At 39.7% G+C, this 24,101-nt stretch overlaps 1 protein-coding gene across 7 annotated transcripts in view; it reads left to right on the forward strand.

Annotated features, from left to right (window-relative positions):
• The window catches only part of RALGAPA2 (Ral GTPase activating protein catalytic subunit alpha 2), a 341,673-nt gene that overhangs the window by 97,515 nt on the left and 220,057 nt on the right, over positions 1-24,101 (forward strand). For 6 of the 7 annotated variants that reach the window (XM_027624203.2, XM_027624200.2, XM_027624201.2 and 3 more), the window contains 3 exons: positions 9,916-10,146; positions 19,566-19,733; positions 21,377-21,514. In XM_027624203.2, coding sequence (XP_027480004.1) covers positions 9,916-10,146; positions 19,566-19,733; positions 21,377-21,514 — 537 coding nt within the window. The remainder of the gene's footprint in view (positions 1-9,915; positions 10,147-19,565; positions 19,734-21,376; positions 21,515-24,101) is intronic. The other variant, XM_027624204.2, reaches the window with a different exon arrangement.

Consider the following 24,101-nt stretch of genomic DNA (forward strand, 5'->3'; position numbering starts at 1 on the left):
CCTTCCTCACGTTAGGGAAGTTCTCTGCTATTATTTGCTCCAGTATACCTTCTGCCCCTCTCTCTCTTTCTTCTTCTTCTGGGATCCCAATTATTCTAATGTTGTTTCCTCTTATCGTAATGCTTATCTCTCGAATTCTGCTCTCGTGATCCTGTAGTTGTTTCTCTCTCTTTTTCTCACCCTCTTTATTTTCCATCATTTGGTCTTCTATATCGCTGATTCTCTCTTCTGCCTCATTTATCCTAGCAGTTAGTGTCCCCATTTTTATTGCACCTCAGTAATAGCCTTTTTGATTTCGACTTGGTTAGATTTTAGTTCTTTTATTTCTTCAGAAAGGGTTTCTCTAATAACTTCCACGCTTTTTTAAAGGCCAGCTAGTATCTTTAAAGTCATGATTCTGAACTCTAGGTCCAACATCTTACTAATGTCCGTATTGAGTAGGTCCCTGGCTGACGGTACTACCTCTTGTTCTTTTTGCTGAGGTGATTGTTTTCGTCTTGTCATTTTGTCCAGAGGAGAACAGATGAATGAGAGAACAAAATGCTAACAGGTTAACAACATCCCCAGAAATTATACTCTGTACGAACCAGAAAAGACCTGAAACCAGGGGAAAAGAAAGGGAAAGAAAGAGAAAGAAAATAAAACAAAAAGAAAAAGATAAAAACAAAAAGAACAATACAAGAAAAACAAAATATGATCAAATATGATCAGGCTAGTGCATAGATCAGTGGCACACAGTAGATTTTGGGTGTATTTTGGTCTGCTAGAAAAAATGCCTCCTAAAATTTTAAAGGAAGAAAGACTTATATATGTATAAAATAAGGGTTGATACAATGAAGGGATGGAAGATGACTGTAAAGATGAAAAGTATAAAAGATTTTGTAATAGGAATTGATAAGAAGTTGTTTGAAAAAAGAAAGAAGAAGATTTTAGAAAAAAAAAGGGAGAGAATGTGATCAGGCAGGAGACTAGAACAAAGCCATACACTAGTGATTTAGGGTATATTTTGATCTGTTAGAAGAAACTGTATCTTAAAATTTTAAAGAGGGAACAACTTATATATATATATATATATATATATATATATATATATATATATATATATATGTAGAGATATATATGCCAAAAATAAGAGTAACTACTATGAAGGGATAAAATATGACTCTAAAAATGAAAAATAAAAAATGTTTTTTTAAAAAAGGGATTGATTAGATGTTGGTTGAAAAAGGGAAAAAGAAAAATTAAAAAACAGTTAAAAAATTAAGTTTGAAAAACTAATGAATCATGGTAAAAAAAACATGAATTCTATGTGCAGTATTCCCTTAGCGCTGGAGTTCTCCCGTTCTCCTTGATCGGTAAACTTGGTCTTGGCTTGCTGGCTGTTCGTGCTGATCTTCTGGGGGAGGGGCCTGTTGGTGCGGTTTCCAAATGTCTTTGCCGGAGGTGGAATTGCCCCACCCTTGTCGTCCGGGCTAAGCAATCTGCTTGGGTTTGCTCTCAGGAGCTTTTGTTCCCTGCAAGCTCTGGGTATAGCTTTGGAGGACCAGGGTGAAAATGGTGGCCTCCCAATCTCCTCCTGGAGGAGCTGAGAACTCGGGGCCCTGCTCCTCAGTGCGCCCCCAGAGAAGAGCAGTCACTCCCATCTCCCTGGTCTCCGGCCGCACTCCGCGCTCACCCAGCCTGTGACCGACCGTTTCTATCTCTGGCACCTGACCCCGTGTGGTGTCTCCAAACCCAGCAGATCCCTGCGGTGCGCTCCCGTGCCACTCCTCCCCGGGGAGGAAGGGGAGTCTCCCCAGCTCTGCCGCTTGTTGGGTCCCTGCTGGAGGAGCAGTGGCCCGACTGGGCCGCGGATCACAGTTTATGGCAACCCCGAGCTGAGAGCCTGTGCCTCAGCTCCGTCTCTGCAGCCGGCTTCCCCGCTCCAATACCTGGGAGATCTGCTGCACTCAGGCATCCCCGGTTTCTCTGTGACCCCAAGGGTCCTGAGACCATAGTGTCCCGTGAGGGTTCCACCGCCCGCTTAGCCACTCTAGCAATGTCCCTCAGCGGAGCCGACTTCTAAAAGTTCCGATTTTGTGCTCCGCGGCTCTATCACTTGCCAGAAGCGGCCGACAGAGGCCCCCTCCCCTGCTGTCTATCCTCCCGAATATCACCTCGAATTCACTTCTCCGCACGTCCTACCTTCCAGTAAGTGGTCGCTTTTCTGTTGAGAGAGTTGTTGCTACTCTCTTCTTTGATCTCCTGTTGAGTTCGTAGGTGTTCAGAATGGTTTGATCCCTATTCAGCTGAATTCCTGAGACCAGACGAAATCCAGGTCTCTTACTCCTCCGCCATCTTGCTCCCTTCCTCTTACTGAAGATTTTAAAAGAAAGCTTTGGGGTGCCTGGATGGCTCAGTCAGTTAAGTGTCTGCCTTCGGCTCAGGTCATGATCCCGGGGTCCTGGGATGGAGTCCCGATGCGGGCTCTCTGCTCAGTGGGGAGTGTGCTTCTCCCTCTCCCTCTGCTGCTCCCCCTGCTTGTGCTTGCTGTCTTGCTCTCGCTCTCTGTCAAATTTTAAAAATCTTTAGAAAAATAAAAAAGCTTTAAAAAACCTTAAATTCATTAATTTAAAAATCTAATAGGTAAACTGTAAAACACAGTAATGATCACTGCTGAGAACAAAATTGATATTCCAAAGGAATATCCCACAACACTGAGGAAAAATTCAAAGAGATGGAAATCAGAAAAGAATAAATATGATCTGAGGTCAGGTCCAGACCTACCTTGCAAGGCAGGAGGACAAAAGGAGAAAAAATCAGAATTTGTATGAAATCATATATAAGAAACTCAGTCACACTCTGATAAATTTTACATTGTATCTTGTGTGGTTATTAAGTCAGTTCAAAACAGTCTATTTAAAGGCTATGACTTTTTCCTATCTGGTTTCAAAATTTCAGAAAACCATCACTGTATTTATTGAAAGCAAGTTTCTCATTCTTGAAAAATACATTTGGATGATCAAAAGTAGCAAGAATAGTAGATCAACCACTGATTCAAGGTTCTAGTTTTTTTTCCTTAGTTGGTCATTCACACTTGTGAGTCATCTACTTTTATTATCTGGCTTTCTTAGTGTTCATAAAGGTCTGACCTCCTGAATCAGTTTGGATGGTTGTATCATCCTAACAGAAAAAGACTTCATAACTCAAACACTCTTAAAGATAAAAAAGAAATATTTTAATCTCATAAAGAAGAAGCTCATGGCAGGGCTGGCAGAGAATGTGGTTTTTATTCACACTCTCTCCATGATTCCCTACAGTTTTCCCTCCTCTGCCCTTTCCCTCTGGCAGGTTTTTTCTTCCACACCCTGCTGATTGTAAGATGGCTGCCAGCAGCGGGGTCACTGCCTTCCTTGTTCATGTTCAGAGATGACCCAGATATTTTCTGTAAATCCCTTCCCTTTTGTCTGAGTGGGACAACCTACGTTACTTGTCTCTCCTAGAACAATAATAAGGCACTAACTGGCTTAAAGCTGGCTATGTGAATGGCCCAGGAGGGGCATGACTGGCTTCCATGACAGAACCCTTCCCTGGTGCTATGGATGGGACCAGCTTCCTGTGAGTCACTTGTGCTGCAGGGGAGGAGGCACACGGAGCACTGTGGTTCCATTAGGGAGGGGGAATGGATGCTGGGCAGACAACTATCCAGGCCCCAGTGTTACCACACCCTACAGATGGCTGTACCTAGAAATGGTTGCTGCCATTGTATAGACTCTTAATACGCCTCACAGTGAGTTATTATATTAGTTTTCTAGTGCTACTACAGCAAATTACAAAGCTTGGAACAACACAAATTTAATATCTTGCAATTTTGGAAGTCAGAAGTTCAAAATCAGTCTCAGTGTGTAAAATCAGGGTGTTGGCAGGTCTGTGTTCCTTCTGGAGGCACTAGAGGAGAATCCATTTTCTTGCCTTGTCCAGTTTCTAGAGGCTGCCTGCATTCCCTGGCTTGCAGCCCTTCATTACATCACCTTTTCTCCCTCTGTTTCCATCTTCACATTGCCTTCTGTGTCTGATCCTCCTATCTCCTGTGGATCCTCATGATTACATTGGGACCACCCAGATAATCCAGGATAATCTCTCCCTCTCACACCTTAATTTAATCACACCTGCTAAATCCCATTTGCCAGGTAAGGTAAGATACTCAAAGGTTCTGGGGATTAGGGCATGGGCATCTTTGGAGGATCTTTATTCAGCTGATCAGTTACCTCCTATACTCCCTTCTGTGCCTCCCAGCTCTGTTTCCCACTTCATCTCACATGTGTCTACTGTGTTCCTCTCTTCATCTGCATTGTGTGTGAGAAAAAGCAGCAATTTAAACAACTGAATATTAGATTTTGGAGACAGAGTTGTAAGAATAAAAGCACATAAATTTCATTTGTCTCCTGAAAGTTTTTGTTTGGAATTTCAAATTTAATATAATTTTGCCTATGTAAAGTGAATTACTTAATCAGTTGATCCAAATCTCTTTTCAAAGAATAAACTGTTCTTTACAATCTACACATTCAATGCAATCCCCATCAAAATACCATCCAATTTTTTCAAAGACAAATAATCCTAAAATTTGTGGGGAACCAGAAGAGACCCTGAATAGCCAGAGGAATGTTGAAAAAGAAAAGCAAATCTGGCGGCATCACAATTCCGGACTTCCAGCTCTATTACAAAGCTGTCATCATCAAGACAGTATGGTACTGGCACAAAAACAGACACATAGATCAGTGGAACAGAATAGAGAGCCCAGAAATGGACCCTCAACTCTACGGTCAACTCATCTTTGACAAAGCAGGAAGGAATGTCCAATGGAAAAAAGACAGTCTCTTCAACAAATGGTGTTGGGAAAATTGGACAGCCACATGCAGAAGAATGAAACTGGACCATTTCCTTACACCACACACAAAAATAGAATCCAAATGGTTGAAAGACCTAGATGTGAGACAGGAGTCCATCAAAATCCTAAAGGAGAACACAGGCAGCAACCTCTTCGACCTCAGCCGCAGCAACTTCTTCCTAGAAACATCGCCAAGGGCAAGGGAAGCCAGGGCAAAAATGAACTATTGGGATTTTGCAGAGCAAAAGAAACAGTCCACAAAACCAAAAGACAACCGACAGAATGGGAGAAAATATTTGCAAATGACATATCAGATAAAGGGCTAGTATCCAAAATCTATAAAGAACTTATCAAACTCAACACCCGAAGAACAAATAATCCAATCAGGAAATGGGAAGAAGACATGAACAGACATTTTTCCAAAGAAGACATCCAAATGGCCAACAGACACATGAAAAAGTGCTCAACATCACTCGGCATCAGGGAAATCCAAATCAAAACCTCAATGAGACACCACCTCACACCAGTCAGAATGGCTAAAATTAACAAGTCAGGAAAAGACGGATGTTGGCAGGGATGTGGAGAAAGGGGAACGCTCCTACACTGTTGGTGGGAATGCAAGCTGGTGCAACCCCTCTGGAAAACAGTATGGAGGTTCCTCAAAAAGTTGAAAATAGAGCTACCATATGACCCAGCATTTGCACTACTGGGTATTTACCCCAAAGATACAAATGTAGGGATCTGAAGGGGTACGTGCACCCCAATGTTTATAGCAGCAATGTCCACAATAGCCAAACTGTGGAAAGAGCCAAGATGTCCATCGACAGATGAATGGATAAAGAAGATGTGGTATATATACACAATGGAATATTATGCAGCCATCAAAAGGAATGAGATCTTGCCATTTGCAACGACATGGATGGAACTGGAGGGTGTTATACTGAGTGAAATAAGTCAATCAGAGAAAGACATGTATCATATGACCTCACTGATAGGAGGAATTCTTAATCTCAGGAAACAAACTGAGGGTTGCTGGAGTGGTGGGGGGGGTGGGAGGGATGGGGTGGCTGGGTGATAGATATTGGGGCGGGTATGTGCTATGGTGAGTGCTGTGAATTGTGCAAGACTGTTGAATCACAGATCCTTACCTCTGAAACAAATAATGCAATATATGTTAAGAAAAAAAAGAAGAAGATAGCAGGAGGGGAAGAATGAAGGGGAGTAAATCTGAGGGGGAGACGAACCATGAGAGACGATGGACTCTGAAAAACAATCTGAGGGTTCTAGAGGGGAGGGGAGTGGGGGATGGGTTAGCCTGGTGATGGGTATTAAAGAGAGCACGTTCTGTGTGGAGCATTGGGTGTTATGCACAAACAACGGATCATGGAACACTACATCAAAAACTAATGATGTGTAATGTATGGTGATTAACATAAAAATAAAAAAATAAAAAAAATATACTGCTCTTTTAAAAGCCCTTCAAAACAATATTTTAAGTGCTGTTTCCAAATGGAGTTTACACTTTTGCTCTTATCACTGTATTAAAGGTCATGTTTGAGGGGTTTTTTGGTGTGTTTTTTTCCAAAGTGAATTTGCTTCTGGATCTAAAAGTAATACCATTAACACTATTTTTCACCAGGGAGGAGAGGACTTAGTGCATCTTCTAGACTAAGTTTTCTTACCACTTGTAGAATACGGTTTAACAAATATTCATGGGAGAATGAAAAGACAGTTGCTCTTACATCCATATACTATGTTGACAACAACAGCATAAACCTGAACAAAGCTGTACATTCTTGGTGCATCATTTCAGCTGAAAATGTGTTCAGTGAAGTATTGTTTAGTCCTTAGTAATTCATTTTTGTATGAGATAAAAGTACTTCATACATTAGAGAAAGCAGAGTGGTGATTTTAAGATTTCATCAGTGACCGTTTTTACCAGTTCTATAAGCATACTAATTGACATTAAAACCCATAAAAGTCCATTTGGGAATGAAAAAAATTTGAGATGATACCGGTTTTTTGTATGATATTTGTATTTATTTGTATGATAACCCTTAGTTACACTTTTTATTATGTCTGAATACACCCTTCAATAATGAGTCATGGGCTGTGGGTTTCCTGAAATTTTATTTCGTGGGATGAACAGTTAAAGTGAATCCCACAAATTGACAACCCTATAGGAATTTGTATATTAATTTTTTTGTTGACTCCCACTCTCGTAATTTCTGTGTCCCAGAGCCTCTACCAAGGCAGTACAGGCTGCCCCCAACTGTATAGGAGAATCATGACAGGGGCATTTAGTGGCATCAGGCATCACCACCGGCACGGTGGTTGCATCCTCTCGTTTCACACCTGCTTTGTGGGTGTCCCCTTTTAGCTTGACCCTGACAGTGAACAGGTCTGAGAAGAAACCAGATGTTGGGGAGGGTTGATGGGAAGGGTTAAGTGGCAGCTTGTATCATGCAATTTCCTGAACCCTTGCAGTGCAGGCCTGGGCCAAGCTGATAAGTCTGTTTCACTGACTAAGGCTTCATCATGTGCCAAAGAAGTGAAAACCATATTTGCATCTGCCACCAGAATCAACTAATACTAAATAATGGTTGAGAATTCCAACTTGATTGTAGTGGGTGGAAAATGGACCTCTCTCTTTGGTTAATTCTTATGTATGCTTTTACTGTTAATCTTCATAAAAGAGACAAGAAATGAGGAAACTTGGATTATCAGTTTGTGTTCACTCTTATCACTCACTGTAGTTATAAACGTCTGTCAAAACATATAGATGTTTTCAGAAAGTAGCCTTCTGCGGAGGGAGTAGGGACTAAGACTAAGGAAAGCATTGTTCTATCAAGAGAAGTCGTTTTCAGTTTATGGCAGATGGGAGATCCATCTCTTATGTCCTATTTGGATAACAGAGTTCACTTTTAACCTTTTTAAACTTATTTTGATTTTTTTAATTGAAGTATAGTTGACACACAATGTTATATTAGTTTCAGGTGTACAACATAGGATTTGACAAGTCTGTATGTTATGCTGTGCTCACCATACAGTACCATCAACCATATTCCCTGTGCTGTGCCTTTCATCCCACGACTTATTAATTTCATAACTGGAAGCCTGTGTCTCCCATTGCCCTTTACCCATTTTGCTTCTTCACCCACTGCCTCCTCTTTGGCAACTTACCAGTTTGTTGCATGTATTATGTTGCATGTATTTATGTTTCTGTTTTTCTGTATGTTCAGAGCACTTTTTAAAAATTATTTGGTGCCTTTAAACATATTTCTTTGTTTACATTATTTTAGCTACCTAATTGCTGTGTTACCCAATTAGTTATCTAATGACTTCAAAACGTGGTGGCTTAAAAACCCTTTTGTCGTGTTACATATACTTTTTGGGTCAGAAATTTGGGCAGGATCTGGTTGGACAATTCTTGTGCTTCATACGGCATTAACTGAGGTCAGTGGGTGGTGGTCTTTAGCTGGCGGCTGGTTGGTCTAGAGGGTTCAGGATGACTTTATTCACGTGGCTGTTACTTTGATGGGTGCAGTTGGAAGGCGGGGCTCAGCTAGGCCTCCCCTTCCATGCAGTCTCTCTAACAGGGTCATTGGACTTCTTCCCTGGCTGCTCAGAGCTCCAGTACCAAATGTTCCAAGAGATGGGAAATGGTAACTGTCAACCTCTTGGACCTGGGCCTGAAACTGGCACAGGTCTCTTCCACTCTATTCCACTGGTTAACACAGTCACAGAGCCCATGTGGATCAAAGGGAAGGGGGAATCATAGAATTTGTGATCATTTTTAATTTGCTATATATGTGCATGGTTTTTTTTTCCCTCTTTCTTTGGCCTGTGGGGGAGAATGGGAGTTATTGATCAAAGAGTCACAGGTTATTGATCAAAGAGTCACAGGTTATTGAGCCGTAAGAGAGACATTAGACTTAATCCAACCTCCATTCTTTACAGATAAATATATATGTCAGTAAAAATGAGTAAAATTTTATTTTTCTATGAAGATAGTTGATGCATCAAAAGGATGAAATAATTTCTATAGGACAGCTCATCTCACAGTATGACAGTACCTTTGATAAGCCACACAGACTTAGTAGCTAAGGCATGAAGAGAAAAATTATTATAAAATCTTCCATTAATTTTTCCTAGAGATTGCTATTTGGATATCTGCTTTCAAACTGTCCTTGGTAGTTACTGAAATTACTATTTTGTACTACTCATATCTTATAATTTGTTGTAAAAAATATTCACAGTGGGTAGAATTTTAGTGGTATTTGGGTTATACATTTTTGACACTTAAAAAAATAATAGTGGAATTTACAAAAATGAAGCAAAATTATACATGTATTAAATTTGGAGGAAACCTTTAATTCTATGGGGAGATAAGAGTAGAAATCCACAATGAACTTGTGAGTCATTGCATGAGTTATTTTATTTTTTTGTGCTGTTAAAGCTTTCTAAATATTTAACGTTTTGTAAGTATTTCAGTTAAGTTTGATGTGAGATTCTGAATATAAAACTCAGATCAAGATTCTTATCATAAAATACCCTCTAAAGATCTTGACACTCCTCCATCAGGTGTCACTTAGTCTCATGAATCAAATGCTGCTTTCCAACATTGTGTCTGCAAAAAATCCACTGAACTTTCAAATCTCTGTGACCATAGAGTAACTGCTGAATTTAGAAACCAAAGGTGATCATAGTATAAATTCATTGACACAATTTGTACTATGATTTTGCAAATATAAGTTAAAGTTTTTAGGTTGAGAAAATTTCACAGCTTCCCTCCCTGCAATAATTTAGTGTTTTCCTGTTAAAATAACTGAGTTGAGGAGATTATTTCCTGTTAAAATAACCTCCAAGGGGAGGAAATTGGTGAGTACAGGTCTGGGGCCCCTTGTGCTTCGAGCAGTGCTAGTGTCTAGCTTGCCTTCAAGTTGATGGTAACCAGAGTTCTTTACAATAAAGCAAGTCTTCAGTTTCACTAGGTGTTCTTGAGTGTCAAAGAGGCTCACTCAGAAGTGGTAATGGCTTTCTTCCAGACTGTTGGTGGTAGTGTGGGGCAAGAGAGGGTGCCGGCGGAGCTGGATGGTGGCGGACCTGCAGAGCAGGACAAAAACCATTCCAACAGCAGCACCTTGTCCGACCGAAGACTCAGCAACTCCAGCCTTTGTAGCATTGAAGAAGAGCACCGCACTGTGTATGAAATGGTGCAGCGGATTCTCTTGTCAACACGAGGTTATGTCAACTTTGTGAATGAAGTCTTTCGTCAGGTTAGTGTGTGTGTGTGTGTGTGTGTGTGTGTGTTGTACATGAAATTGAAGAGAGTTTTGTTCATGTTCTTTTGCTCATAGTACTGCAAGAAATACTATTGATGAGTTGGGCTACATTGCAGGACTGAATAATGATCCCTCTAATCCTGCTTTTAATTTGTCATGTGGAGTGTTGTGATTATGTTTAAGATTTTTTTGTAAAATTCCTACACATGGAGGGGAAATTCTATATATGAGCAAATCATCTCCAAAATACCCTCATGTGTCCATAATAAACTTGAAACCCAGAGGTAGGTGGGAAGAAAGCCCTTGCTGAATACTCATCAACAAATGAACATGGCAAAGAGGAGCCCCAGGCTGGTGTTGTCCTGAGGGCCCGAGGGAGCTCTGTGGAGGCTCTGCAGACAGTTGTACTTTCCCTGCACACACACATGGAATGCACGTGTGATAGTATTTATGACATAAGAGGAAAAAGCTGGGAAGGGAGGGGAGTAAGGGGAAAGCAAGGGCTGACACTGATACAGCAGCCGGATGGTTGACACTGTGGTGGGTGAAAAGGGAGGGGGTGCAAACAAGAAAGAGGGTGCAAGTGAGGAAGAAGACAGCAGAGATAGATCAGAGGCCAGGAACGATTAGCAGCCCTGAGCTACAACCGGGGCTGGCTCTGCCCCCCAGGGGACCTTGGGCATTGTCTGGAGACATTTTTGGTTGTCACAGCTGGGAAAACGGCAGTGCCACTGGCATCTAGTGGGTAGTAGCCAGTGATTCTCCTATGGGCACAGGACAGGGCCTCCATTCCACTACCCCATGGCACAGAACGTCAGGCCCCAATGCTGCTGTGGGGAAACTCGGACAGAGGAAGCAGAACCCGAGGTGCAGGGAAAGACAGCAGCTCTGTGGTGTGGGGTGGAGCCACTGGCCACCTGCCTCTTGGTACCGGTGCCCTGGGAGACAGAGCCTGGCTCTTCCGTGGGCGTGTTAATGTGATGGGGAGAAGCTTTTGAGTCTGGGCACCTGTGCAGGCCCATGAATGGCAGAGACCATGACTGGTGGGGAGAGGGGGAGGAGTCCTGTGCACACACATGAACAGTGTATGTGCATCATGAAGAGCTTTTTGTGGAGGGGCAAGACTTCTAGATAGTGATTAATCCTTTCACTTCGGAGACTGTCATTAAGGAGAAATCAGCCAAGAATGAAAGTCCCAGTGTAATCCATAGCAATCTGGAGGTTTTACCTTATTTTGTATTTTAATGAATAAAAATGTTTGACTTAAAATATTAGTTTAACCTTCAATGAAAATTCCCCTTATAAAATATTTTTCTGGTTTTGGATCAGCATTGCCTTGGTTCTTCTTACTCCCTAACTGTGTCTTCTCTGTCTCATTTCTTGGCCTCTTTTTATTTGACCCCGGATTCCAAGAGTCGACCAAGGTTCTGGGCTTGAGCCTCTTCTTCTGTAACTCCACACTTGCCTCCCTAGGGCCTTCAACTGCTTGTGCAGAGCCAGCAGCTCTGTGGCATGAGACTCCCAGTCAAGCCTTTTGTCTGGACCTTGCTTCTTTGCACACTTGCCTTTTGAAATGCCCACTGGTGATCTTGTCTGACATTCTAGTGGTGTCTTAATGATAATGAGGCCAAAGCTTAGCTTATTTTCTTCCACAACATGAACTTCTCCTCATGACCTGACCACTTCTTTAATGGGACTCATGTTCTTATGTGCATATTAATTTTAGCCCTCCTGTGCTGCTTGTCTCTTGCTCCTCCTGTAAGCCATCACTGGGCAAGTCATGCAGGGGGCTTGCTCACTCCCGCCCCCTCCCTTTCCTTCAACCGTGGTTAACAGCATGCTCCCTGGATCCCACACCTGCTGTGTCATCCCTTTCTACCCTATACTGTATGTATCATGCTGCCCAAACATTCTTTTATCATAATAATCCCTGATTTAAAAATCTACCCTGTTCTCTTCATTAGTGTTGCCCTGTTGGGTTCCTGTTGTACACATGGAAGGTACTTGGTAACCATTTAATTTGAGTTGAAATCATCAAGGTCCTAGAGGGCATATAATTGAGGATAGGGGTCATATAGAGTAAAGGACCAGACAATAATACTTCAGACTTTGTTGATCATGTGGGCTCAGTTGCAGCTCCTCAGCTCTGCTTTCACAGTGAGAAAGGAGCCATGGGCAGCACATAACAAAGAAACATGGCTGTGTTCACAAAGAACTTTATGAAAGTCACTTGGCAGGCTGGATTTGTATGACAGGCCATAGTTTGCAGACCCTGATCTGTAGCAATGTTTTAAGCTCTTGGATACCAGTGCTTACTCTAAGACTAGATATCAATGACAAAGCTTATAAATTTTGCACATGAGATACATGCTAAACTGATGTGGTTTTACCTCTGTTGTGTAAATTGTTAATTTATCATACAGACAGTTCTGTCTGTATCCATTACTGGCAAGAGTGTGCTCTAAATTCAGTTCTCAAGTAGCTTGGGCCGTGGAGGTAACTGCAAACTACTTATGACCGAACTTCTGAGACATCTTTGTGCCGTGAAGCCAAAAGCATTTCATTTACATTTTATCATTATTCTTCATCAAATCTAATTTGAAAGCGTATATGTGAAATTTAAAATATGAGTGTGTGCTAGTTAAAATACTAAGTAGAGATACTTGTAGGGGCATGGTTTTAACATTGTGTTCTATTGCCCTCTTGTGGTCAATGATGAATTTTTATTTTCTGGATGGCAAAATGTGATTTCTTTCCTAGTGATTTCTTTTTCAATTTTAAAGTGTTCAGAGACTATTTAATATTTAGGCCTAAAGGCATTAAAGTTCAAAATGTACATTCAGGAAGCCCATGTTCCCAGTGGGGAGGTAAGATGTGTGTGTGTGCACCGGAGAACTGTGCATGATGGCAGAAGATCAGCTGTCCACGTGTGTGACATGGAAATAAATGCTGACGAGGGGCCCCGGGGGCAGAGAGGCTCGTGGCAGGGCTAACTGTGCAAGTCTTCTTGGACTGGATGGTTTAGTGGGTTGCAGGCAGTAGAAATAGATGGTAACTGAGGGAGACGAGGTTCAAACTCAGGGCAGCCTCAGTTTACTGCTGCCTACAGCAGGCAGGCTAGCAGTGAGTGGTAGGAGCTTCAGGTGGGCCAGTTCTGGTCTTGGGATCGCTCTGCTGGAAACTTGTCTTCTTACCAGTGTTTTTCAGACTACTTGTTGTGACCATTTTTTAGGTCATGAAATCAACTTATCAAAAGCCAGTATTTTGGGGTGCTTGGGTGGCGCAGCTGGTTAAGTGTCTGCCTTCGTTTGGCTCAGATCATGATCTCCAGGTTCTGGGATCGAGCCCCACGTTGGGCTCCCAGCTCAGCGAGGAGTCTGCTTCTCCCTCTCCCTCTCCCCCTGCTTGTGCTTTGTCTCTCTCTCTCTCTCTCAAATGAATAAATTAAATCTTTAAAAAAAAGTAGTTTTTTAAATAATGGAATAGAATAAAATAGACCAAAACATTTCAGAGTGTACTGCATGTTCTAAGGATTAGTATTTCTTTGTGAAACTTCTAAAACAACATTTATTTATGTATATACTATATATAAATGCATATATGCTTCTGTGAAATGTCTTACTTAGGTTATAGGTCTGAAAAGTTCAAAGCACTCATCTAAAGGTTATTTGTTGATTACATTGTTCTGTTTGTTGTTGGTTTTGTTTTAAAGAATATTTTATTTTTAAAAAAGCAAATGTTCATTAGATAAAACACAGTCTCAAGCAAATCACTCAAAATACTGCCTTTAAGCAACAACTGTTGATATTAGAAGAGTATCATTCCAGGTATTTCTATATGTGTATATTTGGCTGCTGGCCTGGCTACCTAGAAAAGCAGTTAAGAGCCTGGCAGAGAGGAGATGGGTAAGGCAGGATATAAACAGACAGAGAGCAGCCTGGCAGACAGACAGGAAGGCTTACAGATGAGCTGATAGACATAAACAAACTGGCAGGCAGGTGTAGAAGATCAGACAGGTGGAGGTAGACAGGCCAGCTGGCAGGGGTGGAAGTGAGCGGGGTGGTGTAGATGCAAGGGTGCATAGGTGCAGACAGAGAATGTAGCAGGCAGTTAAAGATGGACAGACAGACAGACAGACAGACAGCCTTGGACGGGTGTAGGTAAAACCAGACAGAGGTTGACAGAGGTGAAGGCAGAGGCAAGGGGAGGGTATGTGGACGTGCCGGGTTGGGGGTGAGAGACTGACAGATAACTTTATGACAATGGAATCTTTAATTCTTAATGATTCTTTCATGTATTTTTAATGAAGAGCTCTGAATTTTATTTTATTTGAATTTAACAGAAGAAAAGAAAATAAAGAGAAACAAAATTGTTAGAAATTCAAATAAACATTTCTTTACCACAAGAAATATTAATTACTAAAAGATTTATCTATAATGAGAAGATTATAATCACATTAAGGTGGTGGAATCACTTTTTATCCCCATGGTGTAATTTTAGATAGCACTTATTGATTTCTTAAGAAATCTGAAGAAATTATCAGCCTTGTATTTTCTTCAGCCTCCTCTCCCCATCCACTTATTTCATTATATTATAAATTGATAGCCTAAATTTACCATTGTTTGCAGTCAGTTTTGGAATCCTCATGTGCAGAATTGTTTAGTCTTGCTTCTGAATTTAGATAGACTCTTTCCTCCTGGTGTCCTCAGTCCTAACATGCTTGCTTTGATTGACTTCTTAGATGGCCTCGTTTTGTCGTCAAGTGGGTGTTTTCAAGAAGGTGTCTTGAGGCTCTACTCCCTGAGTTCTTTTGTGATGAGGAATGTTTTCCTTTTGCCTTTCCACATGAACAGCAGTTTAGCTGGGTATAATAATTTCAGATCACCCTTTCTTCCAATTAGTAATTTGTAAGTCAAAACTTTTCTAAAATTTTCAGTATGAATACCTTCAACATGTTTAAAGTAATAAAAGACAAGCTTGGAAATGTTTCCAGGACACAAGAAATTGTAACAAATGACTAAGCAGATTTGAATAATAAGAAAATAGAACTTCTAGAAATGAAAAAAAATGTAATATTGAAATAGTAAAGGAAAACCTTAGTGGGTGAGTTTAAGAGCAGGTTAGGTACAGCTGAGAACAAAATAAACAGATGGACAGATCTGAAGAAACTATCCTGAGTGTCCCTCAGAGAGACAAAGATGAAAAATATGGGAGGTTGAGACGTGGGGAATATGGTGAGAAGGTAGGAAACATGAGTTCCACTCTCCTCTATCCTTATTATTTTTTATCTGCTGTTCTGCAAGTTACTGAGAATGTCCTGCTATGACTGTGGATTGGTCTATGTTTTTTCAAAGTCTATCAGTATTTGCTATATATAGTGTATGTGTATATATACATACACATGTGTATGTATATATTTGAGGCAAAATTATTTTAGTATAGATTCACAAATGTTGTATGTCCTTTGAATTGAATCTTTCGTTAGTAAGAATTTTTCCTCTTTATCTCTAGTAATGCCTTTTTTTTTTTTTTGGCCTCAAAGTCAGTCTTGCCTATTCTTAATATAGCTCTACCAGTTTTCTTTTGGCTAGTGTTTGCATGGTATATCTCTTTCTAACTCTTTACTTTCAACAAACTCTCCATATTCATATGTTTTGGATGTCCTCTTACAAATGGCATATAGTCTTTTTTAATAGTTTTTAAAATCGAACCTTATAATTTCTATCTTTTGATTAGAGCATTATTCCCTTTTCAGTTGATATAACAACTACTGTAATTGTGTTTAAATTTACTATCTTACTTTCTGCTTTCTAATTGTATTGAATTCTCTCAGGCTGGTTGTTTTTAGCATCCCATTTTTCTCCTCTAGCTTAGTATTTTTACACTCATTTGTAATATTTTAATTGTTAACATCCCTAACTTAAAATCTAGCATGAATTTCAATTTTACACTGTAAGTCTGCACTCCAGTTCCATTTATTCCTTCTCAGTTCATATGCCCCTGCTATGTACAGATTTGCCTCGAGTCACAATGCAGTTACGTCCTGATAAACCCATCATAAGTTGAAAATATCAGAAGTCAAATGTGCATTTAATACACCTAACCTACCAAACGTCATAGCTTAATCTCCGCTACCCTGAACATGCTCAGAACACTTACTTTAGCCTACAAGTTGGGCAAAATCATCTAACACAAAGCCTAGCTTATAATAAAGTGTTAAATATCTCATGTTATTTATTATTTGAGATTATTCCATGCTGGAAGTGAAAAACAGAATGGTTATATGGGTACAAAATGGTTATAATTGTATCAGTTGTTTGTCCTTGTGATCCAGGGCTGATTGGGAGCTGTAGCCCCTGCTACCACCCAGCACCACAGAGAGTGTCATACTACCTATCCCTAGCCCAGGAAAAGATCAAAATTCAAAGTACAGTTTCTACTGAATATGCATTACTTTTGCACTATCATAAAGTTGAAAACTTCTAAGTTGGACCACTGTAAGTTGAGGACCACCTGTATTTGACTTCCATATTATGAATATATATATTATTTATATATATACACATATATTATCTCTTTTGTAATTATTATTTTACCCAGTTTTATTCTTTTTATTCATATATATTCATATTTACATTTTATTCATTTAGATTTATCCAAATAATTACTCTTTTATTGCATTTTTCTCTCTTCCTGAATCTCTGATCCAGGATTATTTTCCTTCTGCCTAAAGAATAACTTTTAGTATTTCCCTTAGGTTAGATGTCCTGGTAAAAGTTTTTCTCATTTCTGTATCTGAAAATTTCTCTATTTTGCTTTTGTTTTTGAAGTGCAATTTTTCTGGATAGTGAATTCTACACGTGCAGCTGTTTTCTCTTTGCACATTGAATATTTGTTCCATTGTTTCTTTGAGAAGTCATGTGAGGTCCTGTGGTTGCTCCTTTGGAGGAAATGTCTCTTTTTTCCTCTGGAAGCTTATAAGATTTTCTGATTGTTCTTGGTTTTCAGCAGTTTTACTGCAATGTACTCTGTATTTACCCTGCTTGTGTTTGTGATTCTTGAATCTGTGGATTGACATCTTTTACCAATTTTGGCAAAATTCTCAGCCATTCTCTCCTCAAGTATCATTTCTGCCCCTTTTTGCTTATCTTCTTTTCTTGTGCATCTGCAGCCATGCATAAGATCAGCTTTTCATTGTGTTCTCTCTCTTGCCTTCCCTTCTGAGTTAGCCATCCTTTCATCTTGCCGTGCTTCATTCTGGGTGTTTCCTTCGGATTTTTCATCCAGTTTTCAGCAATGTCCATTCTGTTGTCAACCCACACACACTGAGTTTTTAATTTTGGTTATTTCATTTTTTAATTCCATTTACATTTCTTTTTGAAACTTTTCTTTATCCTGATTTCCTATGTGTTTAAAGTATTGCCTAGTTTTTATTGTGGTTTTGTTAATATTGACTTCTTTTCTCATATTTCTGATTTTTAATTAATATGCTACATATCATATTAACCAGTTTGTACAAATAATTTGGGTTTTAACTATGATTTTACTTTCCTACAGAGAAAATTTCTATTTGCTTCCTGGGGGTAGGATAACATGATACACCTCGATTTACCTCATTGTCTACATTTTTCAAACCTCATTACATGGTCCACTTAAGATTTGTGCATTTCATTATTTATAAATTTTATGTAAAGTACCATAAAAAATTTTGAACTCTAATCAGTGATATGCATGTTGAAATATTTAGGGGTGAAATGTACTGATGTCTGCAGATTTCTTTGAAATGCATCAAAAATAAGATGGATTGAAAGAAGGATAAATAGGGGTGGATTGACGGATATGTGGTAAACAAATCTGGCAAATGCTAATGGTAGAATCCAGGCGGCAGTATATAGATATTCACTTTAAAGTATTTCTACTTTTTTGTATGTGTGAAAATATTTGTAATAAAATTTGGAACAAAATTAGAGTGGCACACCATTGTACTTTGTCATACACTGTCTTTGTTGATCTTTCTTGAGATACAAATCAGAATATTTGTTACATTGATATGTTACAGTCTTGTTATAACACAGACTCCTCTGTTCTGGAATTTGATGTGACATCAATGGAAATTTATATATTGCATGAACCCTTGTTACACTGAAATCTGCCTGTAATTGGATCCTGTGGCATGAACATTATGGACAGTATTAAATCTCTGAATCTTGAGATCTCAAGACCTAGAATCATTGCTAACTTACTTTGTAACCTTGGGAAAATATCTCAGGTGTTCTGAGCCTCAGTTTAATTCCTCGTCTATGGAATGAAAGCATTTCCTGTAGTATTGAGTTCCTCTCCTTTGTGTTTACCCCTCAGACAGAAATATTCCTTAGATCTGATACTCAAAAGGCAAATACATTTCTCCTTTACATTTTGGCTTATATTTTTGGAATCTTACATTAAATCAGAATTCTTACATGCATATGTGTAAAGAGATTCTTTACTGTTAAGTTCATGGGGTGCCTGTGTAGCTCAATCGGCTAAAGTCTGACTCTTGGTTTTGGCTCAGGTAGTGATCTCAGCATCATGGGATTGAGCCCTGCATCGGGCTCTGCGCTCAGTGCTGGAGTCTGCTTGCCCTCTCCCTCACCTTCTGCCCCTTTCCCTGTTGTGCACATGCTTGCTCTCTCTCTAAAATAAATTTGAAAAATCTCAAAAAAAATTAAAAAGTTTGCATAAATGTGCACAATGCTACAACTGGCCTGGGGCTCTCTTTAATGTATTTTCTGAGAGCCAACATTCACCAGCATACCAGTGAGTACAGAACACCTGAGTACAATCTTTACTCACTGGTATGCTGGTGAATATTGGCTCTCAGAAAGGGAAGGGAAGGTGTAAGAGAGGGAGGAAATAAAGAAGGAAGGAAGAGAAAGACACAAAAAAAAGAAAGAAAGAAAGGCTCCAATTATTAGCATTTGCCAACTTCTGTGGTGTAAATACTCCCTCTGTCACCTACACAACATCCCTGAACATGGGTTAGGCAGAGGTGTGGCAGTTGGCTGCAGCTGGCTGCGGTAGTATGTCTGTTGTCTTATAATCAATTTCTAATTCATTGGGAAATGTTCCCAGTTGTATAACTATTATTGTCTGTATAGCCAATTAAAGTATCTGTGTAGGTGTGCATGTTGGCTATTTTTGTGAAAAAATTATTCAGAATGCAGAAGTTATTTTTAAATTACATGACAGTTTCTGGCCCAATTGAAAAATGCCTTTTTTCCTCAGCAAGTTTGGTGTGCACAAAAATATGTGGCCCTGTATGTTTCAGAGGAAAGTCTGAAATTGGTGATGGTGATTGGAAATGTCTGTTATGTGTCTGTTACAGTGATCTGAGCAGGTGTGGAGTTAAAGGGAGTCTTCTCTTCTTATTTTAGGCATTTTTGTTGCCTTCCTGTGACATAGCTATAACAAGGAAGGTAGTTCAAGTGTACAGAAAGTGGATCCTCCAGGACAAACCTTTGTTCATGGAAGAACCAGATAAAAAAGAAGCTGCCCAAGAAGATGCTGAAAAATTAGGATTTTCAGAGACTGACAGCAAAGAGGTAATATGTTATCACTTGTTTCAGTTGGGAGTACACATATTTTAGCAAAGTATACCCGGTCAGGCAAAGGTGCCGGTCAGTGGGACATAGACCGGCAGGGCTCTTTTATCATAGCTGATGCTCTCAAATTGCTGAGTTCCATGAGGATCTGCTACAGTGAGGCTGCTTCTGGGCTCTATTCAGGGTCATTGGTCCCCTCCTAACCCTCAGGCTTGGTCTGTGTGTTCATGGCAGCTTCGTTATTCACTGTTGCATGAGAATTGTTTTATAAACCACATTTTACACGTCTCTGTATGAGACTAGAAATGTCACTGCCTTATTGGTATTGACATGTTTAAATGAATAGCATTTGAAAAACTAAATTTAGAATGTTTGGCAGTCTTGTCTTGTGCAGTGGCCTGTTCCAGAGCAGTTGAAAGGTCTAACCTAATAATGAGTGCTATCTCCTCCATCAAGAAGCCTCACTGCAGGACTGGGCACTGTCCTCAGAGTGAGAGCTGTTGGAATGGAACTTTTAGTCCTGGTTAGGTAAAGCTTAGAGGCTGGATAAATCTAAAAGAGCCAAGATGTCCATCGACAGATGAATGGATAAAGAAGATGTGGTGTATATATATACAATGGAATATTATGCAGCCATCAAAAGGAATGAAATCTTGCCATTTGCAATGATGTGGATGGAACTGGAGGGTATTATGCTGAGCGAAATAAGTCAATCAGAGAAAGACATACATCATATGATCTCACTGATATGAAGAATTCTTAATCTCAGGAAACAAACTGAGGGTTGCTGGAGTGGTGAGGGTGGGAGGGAGGGGGTGGCTGGGTGATAGACATTTGGGGAGGGTATGTGCTATGGTGAGCGCTGTGAATTGTGGAAGACTGTTGAATCACAGATCTGTACCTCTGAAACAAATAATACATTGTATGTTAAAAAAAAAGGTAGTAGGAAGGGAAAAATGAAGGGGGAGAATCAGAGGGGGAGATGAACCATGAGAGACTATGGACTCTGAGAAACAAACTGAGGGTTCTAGAGGGTAGGGGGTGGGGGAATAGGTTAGCCTGGTGATGGGTATTAAAGAGGGCACGTATTGAATGGAACACTGGGTATTATATGCAAACAATGAATCATGGATCACTACATCAAAAACTAATGATGTAATGTATGGTGATTAACATAACAAAATAAAATTTAAAAAAGAAAACTAATGATGTATGGTGACTAAAATAACAATAAAATTTAAAAAATAAAAGTGGATATTTGTTGCAATTAACAACAAACATTTAAAACTGTGATCAAAGGCATATCACTTTTAATATCTGTATTAATTCCATAATTTTGATTTTTTTAATATTGGTGAAATCATTTTAAATGGTCATGAGGTCAAAATGAATAGATAAGTAAATGGAATTTATCACACATTTTAAAGGTCTGTGTTACAGACTCATTCAGTCATTGGACCTTTGTTTATTTCTTCACATACTAAACGCTAGGCACTATTTTAGGTGCTGGAGGTGGTGAACAAAATGGAAGAAACACTTGTCCTCCTAAAACCCATATTCTCATAAGTTTTGGTGAGTGTAAGGAATTAAATATGCAAACATGTAGTCTTCCCCCTCTGTTAACTGATTTTTATCTTCTGAAGACCTCATCTGAAGGTTCTCGTCATAAGCGATCTTCCAGTTGGGGACGAACATACTCCTTCACGAGCGCAGTGAGCAGAGGATGTGTGACAGAAGAGGAAAATAAGAACGTGAAAGCCGGGGCCCAGGCTATGCTGCAGGTACGCGGCCAGCCGGAGACATAAAGACCTCCAGTTGGAGTCAATTTGAACATTTTGTTTATTGTGATAGTCTCATTAAAGTATGGTAATATTTTTATCTACCTGTCAGTAAATAGCTCTTAAGTTCTCATTCTGAGTTTTCTTCCTGACTGCTCACCTTCAATTTGTAAAGATTTTTTTCTAGTCGAAGGAGACCCTATGAGCTGTTTGCAGGTTTTTGAGAGGGATGATTACGCAGTGAATGTGAAATGACTGAGATCCAAATCTTAAAAAGTATCTTCTGAACACATATGGGGAGTTAGTCAGTCACCTGGACTCTAATTTGCAAGACAAGCATGATGATTATATAATCTTACAAGGAATATTCTTCTTAAAAATTCCCTGTTTATGAAGAATGATGATAAATGCTCTAATTTTTAAATATTTATCTGTATCAAGAAATAAAATAGAACCGATGCCATTTGGGAACAGTGGAAAGAACAACTTTGGCTGATCACTTAATCTTCCCAGACCTCAGGTTTTTATCTCAAAAATGGGGATTGGGAGATTGATTACCTCTTGGCTCCCATCTAGGTGGAAGGTTGTTAGGACTATAAGTGAAAACACAGAATGCCTCTCTTTCCCCTGCTCTCTGGCGCCCCACCCTCCACCCTGTATCCACCTCTCTAGCCATGGGCAGTAGGCCTCCCACACAGAGGCCAGGCATGAGGTCTGAGGTAGCATGGTCATGGTTTGCCTGTTGCCCAGTTTTTAATGACACTGCTTGTGTCATCCATCTCTTGATAGGATTCCTTGTCATGGTATCCTTTTTGCTTTCAGATTCATTAGCAGTTTAATACTTTGTAACTATTGAGTTTTTTCATTTTTCAATGAAAAATCAGCAAATAATTTGAAATTAACTTTAAACAAAATCAAGATGATTTTACTAGAGTAGCTTCAAAGAACTCCGGTGCCAGTTGTTAGTAAAATCTGTGCCTTCACCAGAGAAGTGCATGCCGGAGTCCCTGCCTATGTCTCTTGGTAGTCCTTGTCCTCCAGGTGGATTGCCTTATGCCATCCTCAGCCATTTCACTGCCAGTATCTCCCTAAGTTCAGGAGAGTGTTAATTTGTTTTCTGAAAGGATAAATTACATCTACTTGGCCAAACCAAGAAAAAAAATTTTCCACTTGATTATAGCAAAACAGTGTTCAAACATGTTTAGTTTGGATTATAATAGCTGTTTTTGTTCTCTTTGTATCCAGTATCTTTGGTCCTTTCCTTGGTTCATTAGGAAAAAGTGGCCAAGTACAGGTTGAAAAAGCTAGTACTCTTCTGCAGTTGCTGTTGACAGGTACAATTTGGACATATTAATTTTCTTTATTTATTTTTACCTTAACCGATACTGACATGGTAGTAAGAAATATTCATGGAGTTGGCATTTTGATCTTTTTTAAAAAAGAAAATAAAAGGAGTATATATGAAGACTTCTCACTTTTACTTGGGAATATGAAAAGTTTCAAATTCAAATCAAGAAACCAAATACATTGAGCTAAAGATCTGTCTTAACAGTGGATCATCTATGCCATATGTCTTCCAAAAACATGGTCACTAGCGGCACTCGGGTGGCTCAGTTGGTTAAGCCTCTGACTCTTGATTTCTCAGCTCAGATCTTGATCGCGTCAGGGTAGTGGGGAAAAAAAAATGGCCACTAAAATTACACTAAAACTGCTATAGTTGATTAGTGAAAAAGTTCTTCGTTTTCCTTTTTCCCACTTGAAGGTTAGTAAATTCTTCACAATTGCTGTTATCATCTTCACAATTGCTATTATAGTGCTTATTTAGTAATTCTTTCTAGAAAATTGGGCCATGACACCTTTTTAATCTTACACAAGATAACCTTAGAGGCTGTCAATATTTTAGTTCACCCACTTGACTTTTGAGCTTATTTTAATTTCTTCAGTTTGTGCATCTGTTTTAAGATGTTGTGTTAATGGATTTCAATCACAGGTGAGGCAGCAAAGCTCTGTTTATTCCCAGATCCTTTGAATTTGTACTGTTGAACACAAGGGAGACTTAAGAAGGCATAGGATCTAAGTAGATGGTACACATCCACCTTCATCACCAGACTGACAACTCAGAGTCTCCTAAATTGAGGGGTCACTGGTGTCCTCTGTGTCAGTAGTAACACAGTGTTACTTTACTGTAGTGCCCCTAGGCAGTCACTTCCTACATAATAGCCTACATCTGTGCTTCTCACAATTTTTTTCTGAACACCCCTGACAGTAAAGAATAGTGAACTTGTAAAGGACTGAGGTAGAGTGTAGCGTGGTCAGCTGATCATCTAAGTTTTTTTTAATCTGTTTTTATCCCAAGAATTCACTTAGGTTTTATATTCTGTTGCATAATGTAGTTCTCATATTAAAAGTATACCTGGAAGCACCTGGAAGCTATGTACTGTTGACCATGTGGCCTTGTCTGTTTCCTGACTCCTTACAGCTCCTAGAGAAATGCACCTGTGTTGGGTGGCGCTGGCTGTGATTCAACAATAATCAGATAGTTTTTCCCAGCCACTGTCTGACAACTGCACCTCTTCCTCTCCCCCTCCCC

This window comes from Zalophus californianus, chromosome 8, assembly GCF_009762305.2.
Source record: "Zalophus californianus isolate mZalCal1 chromosome 8, mZalCal1.pri.v2, whole genome shotgun sequence".
NCBI classification, from domain to species: Eukaryota; Metazoa; Chordata; class Mammalia; order Carnivora; family Otariidae; genus Zalophus; species Zalophus californianus.